Below are 23,622 nucleotides of genomic sequence, written 5' to 3'. Positions count from 1 at the left end.
TTCACAATTCTGCCGGAAACTAAAAAAAATTAGTTTTAAGTACAGAGGGGTCAAAAAGTTTTTCCATCACACTATTACACAGTGCTTGCTGTAGAAGCTACATTTTTCCTTGAATGGGGGTGAGCTGCAATACCAAACACAGCCTATGGGCAAAAGTGGCGCTGTTTCTGGGGGAAAGAGTATATATAAAGTAACTGTTGCGTAATTTAGCAATCTTAATTGCATGGTTGATGCTTCGCCTCTTTTTGGCATGGCGGACACTCTGTTGCGTTAACGTGTATATTACATGCACCTCGGTCTCTGGGGGCTCTTAGTAAATGTTCCATGTGTTCTGTTGGTCTTCAGGGAAGCGCGCTCTGGTGGTGCTCGCTCATCAGGAGCGCACGTCCTTTAACTATGCCATGAAGGATGCCGCTGTAGAAGCTCTCAAGAAGAACGGATGGGAGGTCACAGTGTCTGATCTATATGCTATGAAGTTCAACCCCCTGGTGTCCAGGGACGATATTACAGGTAATGCAGCCGAAAGGTGAGCCTTCTGTAGGGATGGTGCCGAATTTTTAGATTACCATACAAGGCAGCAAGTAGATAGTTGGAATCAGGGGTGTAACTAAAGGCTCAGGGCCCCTGATGCATAACGTGAGCTGGGGCCCGACCTCTATCTGTATCTGTACCCGTACCCATACCTAAACCATGCTGAACAGAGACATAACTTGAAGCTCCCAGGCCCCAATGCAAAACTTGTAACAGGGCCCCCAACTACAATGATTTATTCATAGAACTGGGCTCCCTATATGGAGAAGAGAGGCCTTATGGGCCCCCTAAGGCTCCTGGGCCCGGGTGCAACCGCATCACCTGCACCCTCTATAGTTACGCCCCTGGTTGGAATTATGTTAGCACCCATAGCTATGTATGGGTGCTAACTCCCAGTCAATTCTTTTTCTCTCCAACACAAAATACTTGTTCCCCATGAAATATCAGTTTTGGAGCATGTTTTCTTAAAGTTTGGTGGTGTTCCTCTGTTGTTCCTCCTGGTAACCTATGAATAAAGTGACAATTGAGTGTTGCCATTGCTCTTGTCGATGAAGTGTGTCTCTCAGGCTGTGCAGGCTTTCCAAACCATGATGTAGGGACACACACTCATGACAAGGTATAGGAACTCCTAGTTGTCAATGTACTTATATAATTACCAGGAGGAATAACAGAGGAACAGCACAATGCATAGAAAATGCAAGAATTTGCAGACATGACTGGTGGGAGAGCTGATTCTCTTCAGGGTAACTCCCGGAAGTTGTCTTGCTCCTCCGTGGATCTCACTGCAAATCTTCTGAAGATTTAGCATTGCTTTCAACCCAATACTGTTAGGGAGTAAATCCCCCTGCGACGGGTATGTGGATGGCACTGTCTAAACTATTCTACCCATAGTGCACCCTGGTACCATCTGGGGAGTGAAGTGCAGGCACCCAGCCATCACAGAAAATGTGATCGGTCAGATCGGGCTGTAGTCCAGTTCTGATGCCCTCATGTGCGGTCCGACTGGGATATGGACGGACTTTGGAGTGGGTTCATGCGCACAAACTTTGGCCGTTCCCTCACCAATTGTTTTCAATGGGTCCGGGAAAACCGGCGCACTGCGTATGAGGTGGACGCAATGCGAGGCTTCCCATTGAAAACAATGAGAAACCCTTTCGTTAACCTCTTGTGCGGCCGAGTGCCGCGCTGGAAGATCGCTACTTCCCTGAAGTGCTGCCGGGAAATCGCACGTTCCCATGAAACTCGGCCCGATATAGTGCTAACCCGTGTGAAAGTGGCCTAAAGAAGCCCTAAAAGTGAACATGTGGCGCAGAGTGTTAAAGCAGCAGAAATTTATTCCTAAACTCTCGCTCATGACCTGAAGGTTGTGAGTTCAATCCCCAATTGGTTCAGGTAGCTGGCTCAAGGTCAACTCGTCCTTCTGAGGTAAAATGAGCAGCCAGCTTGCTGGGGGGTAATAAATAAAAACTACCTAAAAGCGCTGTAGAATACGTTGGCGCTATACAAATAACAAGATTTATTTTTAACAAAAAAGTCACATGTACCCCAAAATATGAGAGAGGAAAAAAAAAAAAGCTTGGCACCCGGCGTCCCACATACAAAAATGATCGAGTCTCTCATTGTAGTCAATGGGGTTCATTACTCGAGTAGAGCTCTCGAATCTTACGAAAAGCTCGACTCGAATAACGCGGACCCGAGCATTTGGGTGCTCACTCATCTCTAGTCGCTAACTGTATACTAAATGGTGAATGCTGTATTTAAAAAAAAGTTCTTTTTTTTCCTCCCTGCACTCCAAAAAAAATTAGTTTTATAATAAACGTACTCCAACTCGCCCCGCAAGCAACGAGGCCTTATAATACGGCCATGTCGCTGGAAAAATAAGTTATAGCATTTGAAAAGTGAAGGTGGTAATCCCAAGAATCCTCATGCCCAGGGGTGTAACTATAGAGGATGCAGGGGATGCAGTTGCACCCGGGCCCAGGAGCCTTAGGGGGCCCATAAGGCCTCTCTTCTCCATATAGGGAGCCCAGTACTATTAATAAAGCATTATAGTTGGGGGCCCTGTTACAGGTTTTGCATTGGGGCCCAGAAGCTTCAAGTCATGTCTCTGTGCAGCATGGTTTAGGTATGGGTACGGGTACAGATACAGATAGAGGGGGGGCCCAGCTCACATTTTGCATCAGCGCCCCTGAGCCCTTAGTTACGCCCCAGCTCATGCCCTAAGGCCACATTATGGTTGGTCACTAATATATACTCTTGTTGCATGCAGGAAAACCTAAGGATCCCGAAAACTTCAAATACGGTCCGGAATCGATGACCGCCTGGAAGGAGGGGCACCTCAGCAAAGACATTGTGGCGGAGCAGAAGAAGCTGGAAGCTGCAGATCTCGTGATATTTCAGGTACGAATGACCGGCTGCCCGCAGCAACTAAAGGTCTGCCAAATAACCCAGACCCTGACTGGTTGCTATGGCAACTCCACCATTTTTCTTCTTTTGTGTGCTATTTTCTGTAAATCTCTCCTAATGTCTCTCTTCCATTTTGGCAGTTCCCGGTCTTCTGGTTCGGACTTCCCGCCATGCTCAAGGGCTGGTTTGATCGAGTTTTAACTCAAGGATTTGCTTACAATATGTCATCCATGTTTGATACCGGACCCTTTAAGGTGAGATAATCAATAAATGATGCTTTTTTTTTAGCATTTGTGTAAAGTGCTTGCAAAAAAACTTATGAGGGCTCCGTCGGATGGGCGTTTTAACATGCAAATTTTTTTTGCGCGCAGAACGCAAACGCACAAAAATTTGCATGACTGAAGTGGGCGGCACAGCGAAAAAAACGCACTTGGCCGCGTTTCTGTGCAGATAAAGTGCGCTGCCCGCTATCTCCTGCTGCGGCTGTGACAGCTGCAGCAGGGGATTCCTTGGATTTGAAACCCCTGGATGCTGTCACATCCAGGGGTTTCACCTGTGGTCAATGGGGCCGGCGGTGGCAGCATTGTCACAGTGTCCAGTGATAATGGAACTCCCCGCGGAGATGAAGAAATCCTCTGCCACTGCTGGCCCCAATGGCATACAGGGGTTTCACCTTTGGTCAATGTGGCAGTGGATTTCTTCATCTACGCGGGGAGTCCCATTGAATTCAATGAAGCCGGCGCCACAAAATCATCCCTAAAAAAAGTAAAAAATATATATACTCTCCTCTATGCAGCTGCCGGGGCTCAAGCACGTCTAGCCGGGTCTTCTCCTGAATTGCTATGAAGAGCTTTCAGCAAGCGGGGATTTAAAAGAGTTGCCTTTGATTGGCTGAGCTATGTGACCAATCAGAGGCAGCCCTTTTAAATCCCCGCTTGCTGAAAGCTCTTCATAGCAATTCAGGAGAAGACCCGGCTAGACGTGCTTGAGCCCCGGCAGCTGCATAGAGGTGTGTGTGTGTGTGTGTGTGTGTGTGTGTGTGTGTGTGTGTGTGTGTGTGTGTGTGTGTGTGTGTGTGTGTGTGTGTGTGTGTGTGTGTGTGTGTGTGTGTGTGGGTGTGGGGGGGTGTGTGTGTGGGGGTGTGGGGGGGTGTGTGTGTGGGGGTGTGGGGGGGTGTGTGTGTGGGGGTGTGGGGGGGTGTGTGTGTGGGGGTGTGGGGGTGTGTGTGTGTGGGGGGGTGTGGGGGTGTGTGGGGGTGGGTGTGTGTGGGTGTGTGTGTTATGTTTTTTTACACATTTTAGGATGATTTTCAGGGAAGGTCTTTTATATTTAATTTTTTATTTATTATTGTGTGTGTTATGTTTTTTTACACATTTTAGGATGATTTTCAGGGAAGGTCTTTTATATTTAATTTTTTATTTATTATTGTGTGTGTGTGTGTGTGATATGTTTTTTTACACATTTTAGGATGATTTTCAGGGAAGGTCTTTTATATTTAAAGCCCTTCCCCGAAAATCACTGCAGGTCTTGCCGGCAGCCCATTGCTTTCAATGGGAGAACATTGCGCTCCTCTGTCCCTGCTGAGCCAGAGGATCGCGATCTTCACCGTATGTTTTCAATGCAGCCGGCCCCATTGAGCACAAGGTGAAACCTCTGGATGTGACAGCATCCAGGGATTTCACATCTAAAAAAGACGGATGCCGCAGTTACCTGCGTTTTAAAATCTGCTGCCCTATATTTACCGCTGCGCATTTTAGTGCGCAGGTAAATATTGGGCATGTGACTGCTGCCATTGAAAAGCATTGGTTCTATACATATTCGGATCACAACCGCAGGTAACATGCGCACATAAAAACACCAGTTTGAGCCCTTAGGCTGTTTTTTAGGTAAATCTGTCTGAGAAACATGGCCGCCTTCACTGCGCCTGTATGGCGAGGCAGAGTTGGGGGAAGTTGGTGGCAAATGTGCGTCTTTATAGCACGTGAAGCTTGTTATCTGACAAAGTTTGTCGCAGTGGTATATGTGGTCCCGATGTTCACAAACCACCAATGTTACTGCAGCCGTACTGCCAACTGATGCTGCGACGTCTATTGTATAGTCCTAATTTTTGGTCGTGGGTATCACATCAGCGGGCGCTATAGATACATCCAGGCACCTCCCAGTTTGGCACTTGTGTGGGCATTTCGGCTGGAGGGGGGGCTTCATAATTTGCATATAGCATTACTACATGCCCCATTAACTTCATAGGGGTAGGCTACAATACCGCCCATGGACATGATTGGCGCTATTTATGAAAGATAGCAGCCATGTTTGTTTCCTTATTAAAGGGATCTTATAAAGTTAGAAAGTCTGTAGATAAATTTCCTTTAAGGAATATGTGCATTGGGTATTTAAGGGCACAGCAGCGATTACGTCCGTATGATACAGGCCTAAATTTGTCCTCCTTTTTTCTTTTTTTTTTTTTTTTTTTACTGGGTTTCGGAAGGCGAATCCATAAGATAAGAGAATTCTAAAATCTTCCTTCTTCCCACAGAATAAAAAAGCAGTTCTGTCCTTCACCACCGGGGGGATAGAGTCCATGTACACCCCCATCGGGATCAATGGTGATATCAACGTCCTCCTGTGGCCCGTACAGGTAATGCGGCTCAGTCTTATCAGTAATACTATTAGAATACATAATGGGAGGATTTATGCTTCCATTTACATGATCCTTTAAGGGATTGTTTTTTGTGTGGAATAAGTTGTATTTTTTAACAGTATCATTTTTTGGTACATATAATGTATTTGAAGAACTTATTTTTTCAGGAGGGCGGGGTGAGAAAAGGAAAAAAACAAATGCTGCATCTTTTTTGTTTTTACAGCCCTAACCATGCCGTATAAATATGGTAACCTTATTCTACGGATCGGCACGATTAGAGCGACGCCAAAGTTATAAAGTTTTGTTATGTTTTACTACTTTTTTTAATACTGTTCATCGTGTGGGTTTAAGTCTCCTACAGATTGGGACGAGCGCTGCTCCGTCTGACGGGAAAAGGAGATTACAGTTTTGGATGAACAGAGTTTGTTCTGATTTAAACAGCTGCAACTTTGGTTCTGTCAGGGCTATAAACCAACTAAGATTCTTGACTTTAAAATGACACCAAAAGCACGCCCATAGCCCTTACAGAACTGGAGCTACAGCCGTTTGACATTTAGTCGAATATACTGAATTTATAGCTGTCCGTTAGAGATGAGCGAGTATACTTGCTAAGGCACATTACTCGAGCGAGTAGTGCCTTAGCCGAGTATCTCCTCGCTCATCTTTAAAGATTCAGAGGCCGGCGCGGGTGACAGGTGAGTTGCGGCAGTGAGCAGGGAGGAGCGGGGGGGGGGGGGGGGGGGAGAGAGGAAGAGAGAGATCTCACCTCCGTTCCTCCCCGCCGCTCTCCGCCGGCCCCTGAATCTTTAGAGACGAGCGGGGAGATACTCGGTTAAGGCACTACTCGCTCGAGTAATGTGCCTTAGCGAGTATACTCGCTCATCTCTACTGTCCATTTGTCAGTGTACAGAGCAGAGAAAAGTAGGGGAGACCAGCACAGCAATCTGCGACTACCCTGTATATCTCCCTGTCCCAGGAGGGGGACAACATGAATTTTTGTTTGTTATCAATCAGAGAGCATATTTGCTCTCAGATGATCACATATGGGGGTTTCCCCAGTGAAATGATAAGAACTTGCTTATCTAATCCCCTCCTAAAATTTTTAACACCATAGATGACATGGTCAACAATGCTATAGTCATTGTTGACCATGTCATCTGAATGTTTTCACAGAGAAAAACTTAAACTTTTACCTCTTCCACAAGGCTTTAAATACCAAAAAAAAACAAAAAAAACCCTACACATAATTTTACATCACCACTAGAGATGAGCGAACGTACTCGGATAAGCACTACTCGTCTGAGTAATGTGCTTTATCCGAGTACCTCCCCGCTCGTGCTGAAAGATTCGGGGTGCTCCGCTGCTGACAGGTGAGTTGCGGCGGGGAGCGGGGCAGAGCGGGCGGGAGAGAAGGAGAGAAAGATCTCCCCTCCGTTCCTCCCCGCTCTCCCCTGCAGCTCCCCGCTCCGCAGCGCGTCCCGAATCTTTCAGCACGAGCGGGGAGGTACTCGGATAAAGCACATTACTCAGACGAGTAGTGCTTATCCGAGTACGTTCGCTCATCTCTAATCACCACATCCCTCATAATCCGTACTATAAAATATTACATTCTTTATCCCACAAGGTAAATGCCGTAAATAAAAACTAAAGAAAATGCCCAAATAGCCGTTTTCTGATTTTTATATTACTTCCTGAAAACAGAAATAAAAAATAATTTAAAAAACCATATAGAACTCAAAATGGTACCAATAAAAACTGCAAGTCGTTAGACAAAAACAGGCCTGATACGGATCTGTTGACTGAAAAATAAAAATGTTCTAATCCAGAAATGTGGAGCCGCGCAAAAAGTATTTTTGTAAAAAAAAAAAAAAAAAAAAAGGGTTTATATTGTGCAAAAGTGGTAAAATATAATAAAACCGCCATAAATTAGGTGTTGTCATAAGGACTCCTAGAGCAAAGTAACATATTTATACCAGACTGTGAATGCTGAAAAAATAAATTGCAAAAAGCAATGGTGAAATAATGTTTTGTTTTAATCTTTTAATTAAGATAATGGGCAAAAGGAGAAGGCTGGATTCAGACGACCATATATCGGCTCGGTTTTCACGCCGAGCCGATATACGGTGTCCTTGTCTGCAGGGGGGGGGGGGAGGCTGGAAGAGCCAGGAGCAGGAACTGAGCTCCCGCCCGCTCTCTGCCTCCACTCCAGCCCCCTGCACTATTTTCAATTAGGAGAGGCAGGACGGGGCGGGGCTAATTCACGTAATTTAGCCCCGACCCGGGGGCGGGAGCTCAGTTCCTGCTCCTGGCTCTTCCATTCCCCCCCCCCCCCCCCCGCAGCACAGCGTGGAAACCGAGCCGATATACGGTCGTCTGAATCCAGCCTTAGGGCTCAGTCAGACGAGCGTTTTGTTTTTTTTTTTTTCTCACGTTAGTTGCATTTGCGATTTGCATCTATTGGAACCAATGCTTTCCAATGAAAGCGGTCACATGTCTGTTTTTTACTTACGATAAAAAAAATTAGCATCTGCAAAAAATTAAACCGCAATTTGCAAACACACCTAATATTCAAACATACAGTGCGGCCCTATTGAAAACATACAGAGATGATCGCGATCCTCTGCCACAGCTGTGTCAGAGGATTTCTTCATCCCCACAGGGAGTCCCATCATCCCTGAACACTGTGACAGCACCGTCAGTGTTCAGTGATGAGGGGACTCCCTGTGGGGATGAAGCAATCCTCTGACAGCTGTAGCAGAGGATCGCGATCATCTCTGTATGTTTTCAATGGGGCCGCACCGCTGCCGCCAACCCCATTGACAATAAGGTGAAACCCCTGGTTGTGACAGCGTCCAGGGGTTTCACATCCAAGGAATAGTGATGGGACCGCACTTTATGTGCAAATTTTGCCATTGTGTGACCGCACAAGTGCAAATTTTAAACCGCGTCTGCCGCTTTGGTCACGCAAAGTTTTTTATTTTAGATGCATTTTTTTTTTCATGCACCTACATGAATCATGTGACTGAGCCCTTATGAAACATTTTTTTTCTAAATTTTAATTTAATTAACAAAGTTTATTACATGTTTTTTTCTTATATTCTGGGACTGGAACTTCGTCAGCATTGATATTGTCAATAAAAATCCCTCCCCTAGAAGTTGTTGGAATGGAATGAAACCTCTGTGATTATAAGATTGTTATAGGTAGTGATTGCAATATCAGAGCAAAAGCATCGTTTATTATGGGGAAACTGACCTCTTGAATGGAGGCTCTAGTACCCTGATGTACCGCCTCTAGCTTGGATACAAGATGTGATACAGGCAGGCATGGAGGCTCTAGTGCCCTGATGTACCGCCTCTAGCTTGGATACAAGATGTGATACGGGCAGGCATGGAGGCTCTAGTACCGTGTTGTACCGCCTCTAGCTTGGATACAAGATGTGATACAGGCAGGCATGGAGGCTCTAGTGCCCTGATGTACCGCCTCTAGCTTGGATACAAGATGTGATACGGGCAGGCGTGGAGGCTCTAGTACTCTGTTGTACCACCTCTAGCTTGGATACAAGATGTGATACGGGCGGGCATGGAGGCTCTAGTACCCTGTTGTGCTGCCTCTAGCTTGGATACAAGATGTGATGCGGGCAGGTATGGAGGCTCTAGTTCCCTGTTGTACCACCTCTAGCTTAGATACAAGATGTGATACGGGCAGGCGTGGAGGCATACAGAATTTGTATCCTGCGGAATATTGCTCCAAATTTGCTTTAACCAAGCTATGAGATCGTGCAGACTCAAAAGGCTGTCGAAGCTGGTGTCCCATCCATGTTCTATTGATGATAAATCTGATGACCGGGCAGATATGGCAGTGTGTCAGTGTTGTGGGGGCTCCTGTGACCCCATTGTGTGTGCGACTGAGCATTATCCTGTTAGTGCACCCACATGTGTTTCTCTCATGGTGGCTTCCATGTCCTGAATATATCGCTGAGCTGTCATTGTCCCTTGAACCACTACTAGGGGGGGGACCGACTGTCATATGTGATGTTCCTCAGACTACCACACCAGCAGGGGGCAGTGTGCCACTCCACAGCAAAGGCAGGATTGAGGCCCTTGCACCTGGGATTCCAGGCATGAACACGGCCGTCAGCGCCCAAACTAAACCTGGTTTCACTCTGTAGCAGTTCAATTTTGGTGTTTGTGAAATTGCTGCAAATGGTGGTCAGGCTGTACACTTAATGGGCACTGTGAGACCAAATGTCCTTCAGCCAAGCACCTGGTAATGGTTCTGACAGACACAGGGGTGTAACCATGGTGCCCCCTGTCTCTGGATGGTGAACAATGAAACAGTTGGAGCTACTGGTGCTTGTCGGACAATCAGACACTCCTCTCTACTGGTGGTCTGTAGGGGGGTCCTGAGCCCGGTCACCTTGTGTGCCCTCGCACATCCACTGGTCCCAACACCCCCTAACAATCTGGTCAGAACGGCCCAGGGGGCGGGCAGTTAGGCGATATGACCATCCAGCTTCTTGCATGTCTAGTGGTCAACAAGCTCCACACCAGCGGAAGAAGAGGTCACTACACACAAGGAGCCTCCGAGAGCCTCTTATAGGCCAAGGGGGGAACCACTTTTAGGGCCTCAGATGGCAAGACCATTCCTCTAATCACTACAACTCTCATCATTTACATATCTGATGGAACTACATGCTTTTTCAGCAAAACGACAACTTCTTCTAGGGGCTGGGATTTCTTTTTGACCAAGTGTGTATTTGGCAATACTTAAGCACTGCCATATGTTCTACAAGCCTATAGACTGTCTCTGGCATGACCTAACAGGCCACTGTATTCGGCTACCTGAAAGGATCCCCGTGCCAGCCTATAGAAAAGAACAGCGCTGCGTCTGGGGGGGGAAAACCAGTTATTTCCTACAACCTCTAACTTTTGTGTTCTTTCCCACAGAGAGGAATCTTACACTTTTGTGGCTTCCAAGTACTGGAGCCTCAGATCAATTACAGCATTGCACACACTCCTCCCGAGAAACGCTCCCTCATACTGGAGGCATGGCAGGCTCGCCTGGACAAGATCTGGGGAGAAAAACCCATCTGCTTTGCAACGAATGACAATTTCGACTTATCCTTTGCTGGAGGGTTTGTACTGAAAAAGGAAGTGCTAGAGAAGAACGCCAACAATAAATATGGGTTTACTGTGGGTCAACATGCCGGTAAGGCCTTCCCTCCTGATAATCAAGTGAAAACTGTCTGCACGAGGCTCTGAGCAGTCGATCATGTCCAATAAAAACACCTTGTGTCTTCTAGCACTTGTTCGTTTGTTTTATATATACACAGTCAGTCCAATGGACGCCTTATTGCAACATTGACCGTAAATCTGCACATAATCCAACAGCCCCTGTTGCATGATCAATAAGAGCAGCACCGGAGTTCCTGCAAACGAGGACATAACTAAGGTTAAATTGATTAAAGGGGTTTTCTGGGCTTCTTGAACTGATACAGAGTTCCGTTGCTTGGGACCCCCATCCATTAGCTGATCATCTGGCCTGATGTCCCTGCAGTGGGTCATCAGCGGTCAGTGCAGGAAGTAAAGTCAATGGGGGAGCACCAGCTTCACTCCAGTTATAGTCAATGGGGCAGCGCCACACTTCCAAACTTTCTGCTTCTCTTATAGACAGAACAGGACCTGACATTGTGACCATTAGAGAAGAAGGAAGTGTAAGAAGTCTGGCGCTCCCACATCCTTCGCTGATAACGTCCGGCTAACTGCATTGACAGCACCCCCGATGATCAGCTGATGGACAGGAATGCCTAGCGGTAGACCCCTGTCCATCAACTACTAATGACCTATCCAGAGGATAGGAAATCAGTTCAAAAAGCCTGGCATCCCCCCTTTTCAGAGCTTACAACTTCCTCCCCAAACTCTGCTGTATAGTGTATACTATGCCTGGCATTCAACTGAAAAGGACCTTTGAAAAGAGCATTGTGTGGGCATCTGTTAGTTGCTCAAAGCCAATCTGCATTGCTAAACACTCTGAATAATGCTGATTGGCTGGAAGTAACAGACTACATCTCACAATGCTCCTCCCACATGTCCTTTTCAGCAGGATGAGGTCTATACACATGTACAATGTAACTGGCCCAAATGTTTCATCTAGGAGCAGAGCGGTGGGAGATCCTACTATGAACTAGTTTCTCTTAATGGGATCTGCAACCCGCTTTATAGCACTTGTGTGAATGTCAATCAGATGTAACATTGCAATAAATGGGATTTGAAGCTCCCATTCACAGGCTGCTACTGAGCATTGTGTGTTTAGGGTACTTTGGGAAACGTTTATGGAAGACTGGTGACTAGAGACTAGAGAGGAGCGAGCATACTCGATAAGGCAAACTACTCGAGCGAGTAGTGCCTTATTCGAGTACCTGCCCGCTCGTCTCTAAAGATTCGGCTGCCGGCGCCGGTGACAGGTGAGTTGCGGTGGTGAGCGGGGGGGAGAGAGGGAGAGAGAGATCTCCCCTCCGTTCCTCCCAGCTCTCCCCCGCAGCTCCCCACCCCCTGCCAGCAGCCGAATCTTTAGAGACAAGCGGGCAGGTAGTCGAATAAGGCACTACTCGCTCGAGTGGTTTGCCTTATCGAGTATGCTCGCTCATCTCTACTGGCGACCTTATCCCAGTGTTTGGTAACAGTGCACCGGGGCAAGATGTGCCAAATTTATTATGAGACGCACGCCTCTTAAGTTTTACGTGTCTTTGGTCTGTTTTTGCACCAGAAATGCAAATCTGCGCAACAGTTTATGCCAGCTCCTGCCATAAATGATAGTAAACCTACTACACTATGGTATCCCACATCCCCTCCCATGAAGTACACTACTAAAAAAGAGGCGAGCTCAATACAAAAAGGAACCTGGCACGTAATTTTGCACAAAAGAGCTGCGTATGAAAATCTGCGGCTCTCCCCCACAATTCTACCGTACAGCCCTTTTGCGGTTTTCCTAAACTAGCTGCCCCGTGTCTTGTGGATGTAGTAGGCGCTTTTCCTGCTACATCATAATGGTATATATGAACGTTACAAAGCACAGAAGGGGGGAAAAAAAAGTCTCCATCTAGTGGACGCGGCGCGTACTACACCATGTTTCAAGTTGCGATGTAGGAATAGTTTGAAGGGAATCTGTCACCATCTTTTTTTGCAAGTAGCAATCATAAGGGAAGCAGTGCTGGATACTCATGCTATCCTACCCCGGTCAGGCCAACCTGCAGCCGCTGATCGACAGGTCTCTGTATGCACATGGGCAGAGTCAATCATTAGCTGGAGCGTGGTCTTGGCAGGGATAGCAGCAGCTCATGAATATCGAGGACTAGTTCTGTGCGATAACTACTTGCAAAAAGGGGGTGACAGATTCCCAGCTGATTTTGCCGGGGCAAGCCATGGCCATGCACACTTTTTTGCTCTTTGCACAATCTCTTTTAAGGGCCATTCAGATCTGTCATAGGAAGCCTTTGGCACAGAAATCCTAGACAAAATATAGCAGCATGCTGCACTACTCTGCCTGGTAAGATGCTGGTCAGAATACAGGCAATGGGGTCCGTTCGGCACTGTTGGGCTGTGACGTGTGCCAGATCCAGCGGTTCCAGTATTTCCATTGTTCGGCTCAGAGGATCGAGCTGAAGAATGGGAATGTGCAGGAGCCCTGACGCAGATGTGAAGGGGCCCGAGTCCCTTAGCCAAGTTGTTAAAAGGGCTATGTATTACTTTTCTAGTTGTTCATTTCCGCATATGGTAAGTGTCAACTGTAATAGCCATACCAGATTTTACAAGTGTGGTTGTTCTACTTCCTTAAAAGACCAGATTCCAAGATCTGCCTAACTCTCTGGCACACTAGCGTATTTTGGGGCCATGTGCAGTCTATGTAATTCCACGGACAGCCCCCAGCCCCCCTCTAGCCTATGAGGCAATACAACATGGATGTTTTTTCACATAGACTGATGGTCCATATGAAAACTCATAGCATGCCTCCCATTCCTATACAGTTTCCCAGATGAGAAATAGGACATACAATGAATGTGAACGTGCTGTGTCCATGTATATAAGGAAGATGGAACAATACCTCTGTAGCGCCATCTATTGCAAGGCAGAATTCCTGCAAATCAATGTTAGACTCTTTATACAAGCCTTGTAACAATGACTGGGAAATGAAAACCAAACCAGGATCCTTACACGGACAGCTGTTTCAGGGCTTTTGCCCCTCCTCAAGGTGCAGTGGGTTTCTGACTTGGCTAATGAGAGGCCTATGATGTGGGTCGGGAAGAGTATCATTTCTCCTGAGGGAGAGCACCTAGAAGGTGAGTGAGAAGACTTCTAAAACCACCCATGGGAAATATGCAAATAAGGAAAATGGAACAACACCTCTGCAGCACCACCTATTGGAAGGCAGCATTCCTGCAAGTTAATGTTAGACTCTCTACAATTCCAGTCATTGTTATAAAAAGAGCCTAACATTAACTTGCAGGCATGCTGCCTTCCAATAGGTGGTGCTGCAGAGGTGTAGTTCCATCTTCCATATTTCCCAGAGGAGCATGGATGACCTTATAAGTCTCCTCAAGATGTATATTGGGTATCACATGGTGTGTTTTTTCGTGTGCTGTCTGATGCAAGTTGCCCTGAGTCTCTTGGGTGCAACTCGCACTTAGGACTTCGACTTAGTGAAGTAGTAATATAAGGAGGGAAGCCATCAGGTAGGTCATGCTGGAGCCTGGTAAAGCTGGGTGACCTCTGCTATAATCTCATAGACCCCCCACAAGTACAATATATAACCTCATCTTGATGAATAAACTGGATGCACGCAGACTGAAAACTTTCAATGTTTTATTTATCGATTTGAGCCGTTTACAGAAATATAATTGCAAAGAGTATACAAATGTCCCGATAGAAGCAAAATATCCTTTGTTTAATATTTAACACGTTATTACAAGATTGCTAAAAACAATAAAAATACCTCTGCCCCTCGACAGAACAAACTGTGTGTAGCTGGTATAAAATAAACTGCTGCTCAGGACCCCGGAGCCGTGCCCTGCACTGCTCACTCATACTAGGAGGATGGAGAGGCTCAGCAGGTCTGCCCGATGCCCCCTAGAGTACCACTACGGTATAGGGTGACCCCCCTTCTCACGCATCAAGAAAACCAGTCCATGGGGGCGGTCAGCAGCGTCATCGGCAGAAGTACGGACACTACGGCGGGAGCGTGCGCTCTATGGATCTGCTGCCTGATGGGGTGGAATCTAAGTCGCGTAGTACAGATACAAGGAGGGGGAATGGCTTCACCCAGGACACCAAGCATGTCTTAGTCTGTTGTAGGTGTCCGTGAATGCAATAAATTAGTGTTCTGTCCTTAGTGTTTGATGCACTAGTCGTTCAGCGTTGACCAAGGTGTTCGCTACCTTTGCTGTCAGGTGATGATTTTTAGAATGTCAGTGAAATTTTTCATGTATAAAAGATAGAAATCGGTTACATCTAAAGCAGAAAATATTACTGACCTGTTGTCTACGGAGGTCCTGCACTGAGCAGGGCGCTGGACTCCATGACCCTGGAGGGCCCTTCCAACTCTACCATTCTATGCATGTCGGTCTAAATAATTACAAGCTCTGACCGCTTGAGGTTAGTCTTATAGACACAGAAGAACAGAACTGAGTCTGACAGTCGCATCCCACACTTCAGTCGGATAGCCAAATTGAATGCCCTTCACCACAGAAAATAAGGTCTCCATTGGCTACTTTTGCTATTGCAGCCCAGCCCCATTCAAGTAAATACAGTTGAGCTGCAATACCAGACACAGCCTGTGGATAAAAGTGGTGCCGTTTCTAGGGGAAAAAAGGACAAAAAAAAAACTCATGCAGCCTGTTTAAGCCTAGGAGCCAGGTCTGATACTGATATGAGTGATCGAAACCAGTTCTTATTAGTTATAGCCCTAAAGCTTCTTCCTCTAATTGTAGGAGCAAATCATAGGGTTCGTTAATAGGTCTGTATATAAGGTCAATATTCCTTTATGAATAAGAAGGAATATGGACATCAGATACAGCCATGTCTGTACCAAGTCCATATCTGCTTATAGTCAAATGTGCGGCGCTTGTAGAGAGGAAGGGGCTGGTTTTCCTTGAAGAGATCCAGCAGGTATAGATAGCTTTACCAGCAATGCTCACTGGGAAAAAGTATGCAAATTGGTTCACCTCCAGGAGGAACACTGTCTCTCTAGTGCTACCTACAAAGTAACAGCGCTGCTTTGGCTGATAGCCTTAGACTCATTGGTGGGTCGTGCGTTAAAGTACAGGTTAGTTACCAGCAGATGACACCAGACAGACGGTCTTCTTTCTACTTTGCATCACAGGGAGGAACGACTGCAGACATTACTGAGCTTCCAGCACACAGAACCAACACACTGCCCACATGGTCATAGTATATGTAAGGCCAAAGACAGATAACTGAATCCATGAGCCTGTCGCATCCTGATGATATATATGTGCTGAGAAAGACAACAGGGCGGCTGCTTCATAAAAGGGCTCTCCAGGACTGAGGTTGAACCTGGAGCTCTAAAGTGGAAGCAAAAGTTACTTTCTGGAATTCTGATTTTTTTTTTTTTTGTTGAAGCACAAAGAGTTAATGACAAAGTTTAGTGTTCTGGTCACGTGATTACAACACGGTCATAAATCTGTATTATTACAAAAAATACAAGGTGATAATCTCTTCAAGCTGTCCACCCAGCTAAATACAATGTGTGTACAGTAAGCAGGCCTGCAGGCAGGGGCCACATGTTACATAATAAGACACAATTAGCTCCTTCTATAATTGTGTACCTCCTGTTATGAACACAGCGGCAGGTTATTTACTACCTGTAATATAATGATATGACTTATTTCATATTCTTTCTCTAGATTGTTTAGAGCACTAACCCTAAAAAATTGGTCCCTCCATTTCAAGTACCACAAAACTAAGGAATAAGTCAATGGAGTTTTAAGAAGAAATCTCTCCATAATATGCAGGTAATGGTGCACATCAATGAGGTTCCTTAGCTTATAAAAGGTTGCCAGTGTCTGGAATGACCAGATCTGGAAACCATTACTCTTTCAAGCTACTAAGACTAAGTAACCTTAAGCCACTTGGGTGAAATAGTTTATATTACTAGTAGAAAACTAATTGGATGAACAGCTTTGTAAATGTAAGAATACAGAAAATATATATATAGCTAAAGCGGGTGTTGGAAGGTATAAGTTTTGCTTCTACCGTTGCCTAACTTTCACTGGGATCTGAGGATGACACTTAATAGCAGAATGTACAAGAAACCAGTACCTTTTCTTTGGCCTTTAACATAGCACTATGCCAACAGTACAGTGAGGGCTTATTCACAGCTCTGTATATTTTGCCTGGATGCAGTCTGTGTTTGCAATCTGCTTTTTCATACATGTAAAAAAAAAATGGTGTCATGTTCTGTTCCGCATCACGGACGACAGTGGGACATGCGATATCCATTGCCTACGGGCCTCAGCCAGCACATGGATGGGTGTCCATGTGCCGTCCAGTGTGAATCTCGCACGTAAGTGTGAATTAGTCCTAAAGCCCCATTCACATGTGTATTTCATGGGTAGCAGCTGCATATTGGGAAAGTCTTCAACGTGAAGCTAAAAAGTCAACGCAGCTAGTCAGATAGCAAAATCTGGGTCAATGGAACATGATCAAAACCCATGACCACTCCGTTCTAGGTTTGCAACAGGGCAATACGTGGCAACTACAGGTAAAACAAGTGCGGACTTCAATACGCCGGTGTGATGAGGCCTCGCTCTGTGTAGGAGCTTCAGCACTTGCAGCGGTTTTAACTACGCAGTAAACGGTCATTGTCAGTCTGCAATCTGTATGAAAACTTACAAGGTTATGAATGAAGTTGATCTCGGGCTGTCAGGATGCAGAGAGACCTAGAAGAACTGCCGAAAGGAACAGCAAAAACATCGGCGCCCCCAGACCTACGTGCCTCCCCATACCCCCCCGTCCCTATTCCATATAAGAGCAGCATTTCCAGTTCTTCCCGTCCCCTTCCCAAAAAGGAGCTACGGAGACAAAGACGGACAAAATCTGCCACAAATGTGTGCAAAAAGAATATCTTCTGTATAGTATTTATATATAAACCTTTTCATCTTATATACTTATTATATATACTTCTGCTAACGCACCTTGTTCAGTACATGTAGCAAATACCAGTTTCCTAAATACAAAATAGAGCTTTCAATAAACGAAAAAAAAAACCAAAAAAAACCAAGAATTAAAACACACGTTAGATAAAAACCTCGAACGATTGAAAACCGTATTCAAAAAAATTAAACGGCCGCCGACGGGCCTCGCTCTGAAAAAGTTCCCTTCATATCGGTAAGAACCCTGCACTACTGAAACGGTTAAAAATCAGGGACTGGCCGCTTTTTAGCGCTACAGCTATGATGCTCAGCAAAGCCAAAAAAGTGTCCGATCCCAGATGCGACGCCTCCGAGGAGGAGGAGAGATTACAGAATACACATATGAAGAACACAGGAGGAAGAACGAGCAACTAGAAACAGATTCGATACTAAAATATATCTACATGGCTCAAAGTGAAAAGTTGCTGTATCTGCCCACCCACTAGAGGGCAGCAGAAAACAGGTTTAAGTGCAGCATTGCTTGCCCCTCACACTAGAATGGAAAACCATGTCCAAGTGCCGTAGGGACCCATTGATAGGGCCACGGTAGCATAAGACGTACATTCTAGATCCAGGCCCGTTCTGCAACGAGCGGTATCTCAAGCTGCCTCACTTGCCAACACAGACCGCTCTGCAATACAACAGGTATAGGCAATAAGCATACACTATCACAGCTTCTTGGGAGGGAGATTAAATGGATTCCTTTGGGGGGGCGAAAAATATATAGGAAGAAAAATATATATATTATGTACATATTTATATATACATACATACATACACGCCTACATAAAACACACGGACAAAAGATGAAATAAGAGGTAAACATTACAACCACTGGAGAAAGCCCTAATGGCTGAGTGTCCCTTGCGGGGGCTCAAGGGTTTCGGCTTTCTGGAGTATGACATCATATTAGCTTTGTAGTCTTGGTCGCTAAATACTGAAGAAAGGAGTATTGAGTCGAGGAACACAACACTAATAGCCGTTTCTACTTGGATGACCTATAAACAGAAGAATCCAGTTTTACTCTAACCGCATTGGATAATGCGCTGGCCGCACCTGAAAGACAGAATAGAAAAGTGGTAAATATGTGAAAATAGGACAAACCCCTTTAGCAGATGTTTAACTTCTAACATACAAATGACTTCCCGATATGAAATGCCATGAATGTGTTTGGTCCGTGGCATACCAACTAATAGGAACCCTATGATCACATGGATAAGGGGGCAAGACTACTTTTTGCTAACATCTCATACACTTCAGTTGATATTTCCCTCCATTCGTCCTGCAAATGTCTGGTGAGTTCTCTCAAAGAAGATCTGCTGGCCTGTCTACAATGGTACAAGTAGCATAGTCATTGGACAGTTGAACAATGAAAGAACTTTCTCTAGGAGTGACGAATCATGCTACTCCATCTTCAAATCAGATGGATGTACCTGGGTGCGGAGGATCCTGGGGACCGCCTTCTGCCTAAGTGTGTTGTGTCAACTGTTAGGTATGGCAGAGCTTCCATTATGGTGGGAGGATGCTTTACGTGGTGTGGTCTCAGTCCACTGGTTGTAGTGACAAGAACCATGAACATAAAGAATCACCTTGACATTCTAGACAGTAACGTGCTGCTGACAATGTGCTAATACTCTGGGAATGGTCGGCCATACTTCCAATAAGTCAACGCACCTGGCCACAAATCCAACGCTGTTTTACGCTGGTTTCAGGATATGGATGTCCCACAACTGGACTGGTCTGGACAGAGTCTATTGGACATCTTTGGGCTGAACTTGAATGTCAAGTCATGAAATACATGCAGGGTCAATCTACTTTGAGAGAACTTGCCATCCAGTTGCGGGATGAATGGAGGGAAATACCAGCTGGAGTGTATCAGATGTAAGTAGAAAGTATGCCAAGGAGAAAATCCAATGTCATTAGATCCAAAGGAGGCCCTGCTATGCATTAACATATGGAAATAAATACTACTTTTGATTCTTGCTCAGTTTTCCAATAGTGTCTGTTCTAGGGTCTGATCAATTTAGGTAGTCTGGTCTGGAATCTGATTAATCAGATCCCACAACAAACTACCTTAAATAACTCAGACCCCAGACAAGACCTCTGAACTAGTTTATTTATGAGCTGTGAATTAATTTTGCAGTGTAGTCAGGAAAGTCATCATGGTGGTCTACACCGAATGGAGAAGAAAAGGAAAGAGAGAACGACTCCACCAGTGAGGCATTGGATGTCATTTTTATGTATTGCACCTGTGTCTGGTTGATGTATCCTCTTGTATATTCTGCAGCGCCCCTGACCATTATATGGTCACTGTATAGTGTCTTTATAGTGGTAGTGTATGCCTGTTCCTGACTGTGACTAGGGGTATTTATTTATGTTACACTGGCTGATAGAGGAAGGGGAAACCTCAAACAGGGAACCTAAACTCTTTTACCTATACAATGGTAGATACTCATCTTGTCCACTTACCATTTAGAAAGAACTGGACATATTGTTCCCCTGGTTGTGTAGAGACACCAGTAAGTCGCTGATTTTCTCCATGTTCTGATCTGTTGTCATTGAGGAATTGTCATTCATTTGCTGGGATAGGAGTGTGGTCACTGACTGTCCATCTCCTTGGGACTGGCCTGACTGAGCTAGCGCCATCATCTGATCAGGCAGTGGTCCAGCTCCTGAAGACATCAGCTGACTACAATCTGCATGAGAATGTGGAATTAGATATAAAGGGTCATTTCTTTATAAATGCTACAATAAAGCCTTATTATAAACGTAATTAAACTGTAATTGGTCCCAACTTCCCCGGTAATAAGCAAGGAAAAGGGTAAATGCTACCAAAATATTTCAATCAAGGTCCCCCTGAAAACAGAAGATAAGACCTTGTATTTCCCACATTGCTCCGTGGCCATTTATGCTCTAAAGACACTGAACCAGCAGGGGATGTTGAAAGCTAAGGAGAAGCCCGTAGCATGCAGTTCCGAATATGAGCAACTAATGATAACTATAGTGCTTGCAAATGACTCAGTTATATAGCGTAATTGGTCACAACTCACTGTTCTGGATTCCAAAGAGGAACATCCCACTGGCTTGTGGAGACGACGCTGGTGCACCTTGCATCTGACTCATGGCACCCCCTGCTGAGCTGTGGAATATGGCAGCTTGTTGCTGAGGAGGCGGAGTGGTCCCCTGGATGGACTGAGAGTACATGCTGGTCTGTTGCAGCTCCTGTTGACCCATACTGTTCTGCAAGGCGGACATGGAGGCCGGGGACATATATAATGTCACCTGCTGCTCGGGAGATGTGGGGGAGGCTTGAACGAGCTGGAGTTGCGGGGAGTTATGAAACATGGGTGACTGCTGTTGCTCATGCTGGGAGGTCACTGGGCTCTGAGCCTGGAACTCCATGTTTTGGGCATGAAATAAGGCCTGGTTTTGTTGCTCTTGGGTAGCCATTGGTTCCTGGCTCTGATTGAACAGCATATTTTGCTGCTGCTCTTGTGCAGCCATATTGACCATAGAACTTTGTGCGCTAAAAAGGATATTCTGCGTCTGCTCGTGAGGTGAAGGACTGCCTTGCATGCCGACCATGGAGTGAGTCGTCTGGAAAAGAGAAGTCTGTTGGTTCTGCGCTTGGAACAGGTTCTGCGGCGACTGCTGTTGCTGCTCCTGGGCAATGGCTGAATTCTGTATATGAGACAATTGGGCTTGCTGCTGGAATGCCGCTTGCTGCTCTGGGCTCGTTCCTCCCTGGAGCTGCGGGAGGGAGTTCTGGCTCGAGAAGAATGATAGCGGCTTCTCTTGAGGCACTTGGCTGCTCTGTAAAGAGCTCATAGCGTAAAGGTTTGTGGCCGACTGCTCCGGAGGAGAGGCAATCGATTCCTGTGGATGGAAAAGTGAAGACTGCATCTGCTCTTGGGAAGAAGAGGAACTCTGATGCTGCCCGATGGTGCCCGAAGGGTGAAAGAGACTTCCTTGGGTTTCTTGAGCCAAATTCTGGTTATCAGCTATGGTATTCTGGGAGTGGAAGAGTGGAGCATGCGAGTGTGGAGACTGCTGAAGAAAGTTACCTTGCTGGAGGGCCATCATGTCCCCAGCTTGTTGGTACAGGCCAGTCCCTTGCTGCTGGCTACCGGTTGTTTGCACCCCAAGCATGTCCTCCGCAGGGGAGAAGAGGTTGACTTGGGTTTGTCCTTCTCCACTGTGCTGCATCTGGACAATGGATTGGAAAACGCTGCTCTGCATCTGTTCGGTCTGACCCGGTGAGTTATCGTTATCAGTCGTAGCGGAAGACTGGAAGAGACTGGAGCCGGAGGCAGATACTTGCTGCTGCCCCGTTCCGCCATCATTCCCAGTGACTCCAGGTGTGGAGAACATATCGCACTGCATTTGCATCTCTTCACTGGCAGTGAGGCCGCTCATTAAGTGAGAACTTTGTTGAAACACCGGCGATTGGATGTTTCCTGCACCAGGACTCTGAGTTTGGAATATGTCAGACTGCATTGGTCCCGCAGCTTGGTGGATACTTTGCTGCATCTCCATGACCATGGATGCAGTGGTTTCCATAGCTTGCTGTTGACTTGTCATGGAGTTCTCTGCTTGCTGGAGAAGACTTTCCGGTCTACCAGAGAGGACGTTTTCTGGTCTGCTATGCACAGAATCAGGGGAAGAAAAGATACTTTGATTGGGAGTATTCTGCATTGAGCCAATAAGTTGAAATATCCCAGTCTTTATCTGTTCTTCTACCTGTCCCATTGCAGATTGCTTGTCTTCACTCCCACCTTGACTAGAAAACAAGACGCAGGATAACTGCTGTTGGGCCTCCAGAACTTGCTGGACCAGGTCCACGTCTGTGCTGCTGCCGCTGACCCCGGACTGGAAGCCCCCAGACTGTAGCTGATGAATGGTGTTTTGCATCTGGCTGCTAGATGGGGAGAATAAGCTGGTAGAGATCTGCTGCTGTAAAGTCTGGGCCTGGTCCTGTAATGCCGGTTGCTGAGCCTGTTGGGACGCTTCCGCCATCTGTGAAAGGGCGACCATTGTCCTATCGGATTGCAGAGCATCTCGGGTCTGAGACTCCATGGCCTGAAATGCAGTTGTTTGCTGCATGATGGAATCCTCATTCTGGCTGGGAGGCGACGCTTGGAAGCCACTGGGCTGAGCAATGTCTTGAGGCTGAAGGGTGGACAGCGGCTCCGGGCTGAAAACTTGCACCTGAATTGGGGTCTGCTGGTCATTTTCAGTGTGGAGGTGGGACACAGAAGGTGAAAAAGACCCACTGGCAGGCGAGCTCTCCAGGTTTTGCTGGGCAGATACAACAATCTTTGATGTCTGTGGAAAGCAAAAAAAAAATATGGAGCACTTGGATTATGAAACACAATGTGCAAAACAATATCAAAGTACTGACACAAGACTAGAGCGAAAACGGTGCAGCCACAAAAAGGCCGCTAATACCATGTGCTTTAAAAGGGGTGTGCAGAACTGATGAAGATCTGACTCCCTTCACCCTTGCTGAACCGCGGCCTCTTCATTGTTGACCAGTCACAGCTCCGTCCCTTCTGTAAAGGCTGTACCAGGTACTGCAGCTCAGCCCTGCTCATCACTTGAATGGGACTGGAAGGGTATCATCCCACCTTAAGGAGAGCACCTAGAAGGTGTGTGAGGAGACTTATAAGGCCATTCATGCTCCTCTGGGAAATATATGCAAATAAGGAAGATGGAACAATACCTCTGCAGCGCCACCTATTGAAAGGGACTGAGCTACAAAACCTGTTTACGGCCTCCTGCGCACGACAGGGTGGGAACCTGCATGCGGGGTCCGACCCTGTGCCAGGCCGATGACCCCGC

General features: G+C 46.3%; 2 protein-coding genes across 6 annotated transcripts in view; one reads left to right on the top strand and one right to left on the bottom strand.

Annotated features, from left to right (window-relative positions):
* Positions 1-10,877, top strand: part of NQO1 (NAD(P)H quinone dehydrogenase 1) — a 28,052-nt gene extending 17,175 nt beyond the window's left edge. The window contains exons 2-6 of the mRNA XM_066582195.1: positions 346-510; positions 2,801-2,931; positions 3,078-3,191; positions 5,471-5,572; positions 10,523-10,877. Of these exons, the coding sequence (XP_066438292.1) occupies positions 346-510; positions 2,801-2,931; positions 3,078-3,191; positions 5,471-5,572; positions 10,523-10,837 (827 nt within the window). The 3' untranslated portion in view covers positions 10,838-10,877. The remainder of the gene's footprint in view (positions 1-345; positions 511-2,800; positions 2,932-3,077; positions 3,192-5,470; positions 5,573-10,522) is intronic.
* Positions 10,878-14,417: 3,540 nt separating this feature from the next.
* Positions 14,418-23,622, bottom strand: part of NFAT5 (nuclear factor of activated T cells 5) — a 117,582-nt gene continuing 108,377 nt past the window's right edge. For all 5 annotated transcript variants that reach the window (XM_066584136.1, XM_066584138.1, XM_066584137.1 and 2 more), the window contains 3 exons: positions 20,832-23,106; positions 20,251-20,477; positions 14,418-18,837 (listed from right to left, as the gene is read on the bottom strand). In XM_066584136.1, the coding sequence (XP_066440233.1) occupies positions 20,254-20,477; positions 20,832-23,106 (2,499 nt within the window). In that variant the 3' untranslated portion in view covers positions 14,418-18,837; positions 20,251-20,253. The remainder of the gene's footprint in view (positions 18,838-20,250; positions 20,478-20,831; positions 23,107-23,622) is intronic.

The sequence above is a fragment of the Eleutherodactylus coqui genome, chromosome 11 (assembly GCF_035609145.1).
Source record: "Eleutherodactylus coqui strain aEleCoq1 chromosome 11, aEleCoq1.hap1, whole genome shotgun sequence".
Classification (NCBI taxonomy): domain Eukaryota; kingdom Metazoa; phylum Chordata; class Amphibia; order Anura; family Eleutherodactylidae; genus Eleutherodactylus; species Eleutherodactylus coqui.
This window is presented reverse-complemented; position numbering and strand designations above follow the sequence as displayed.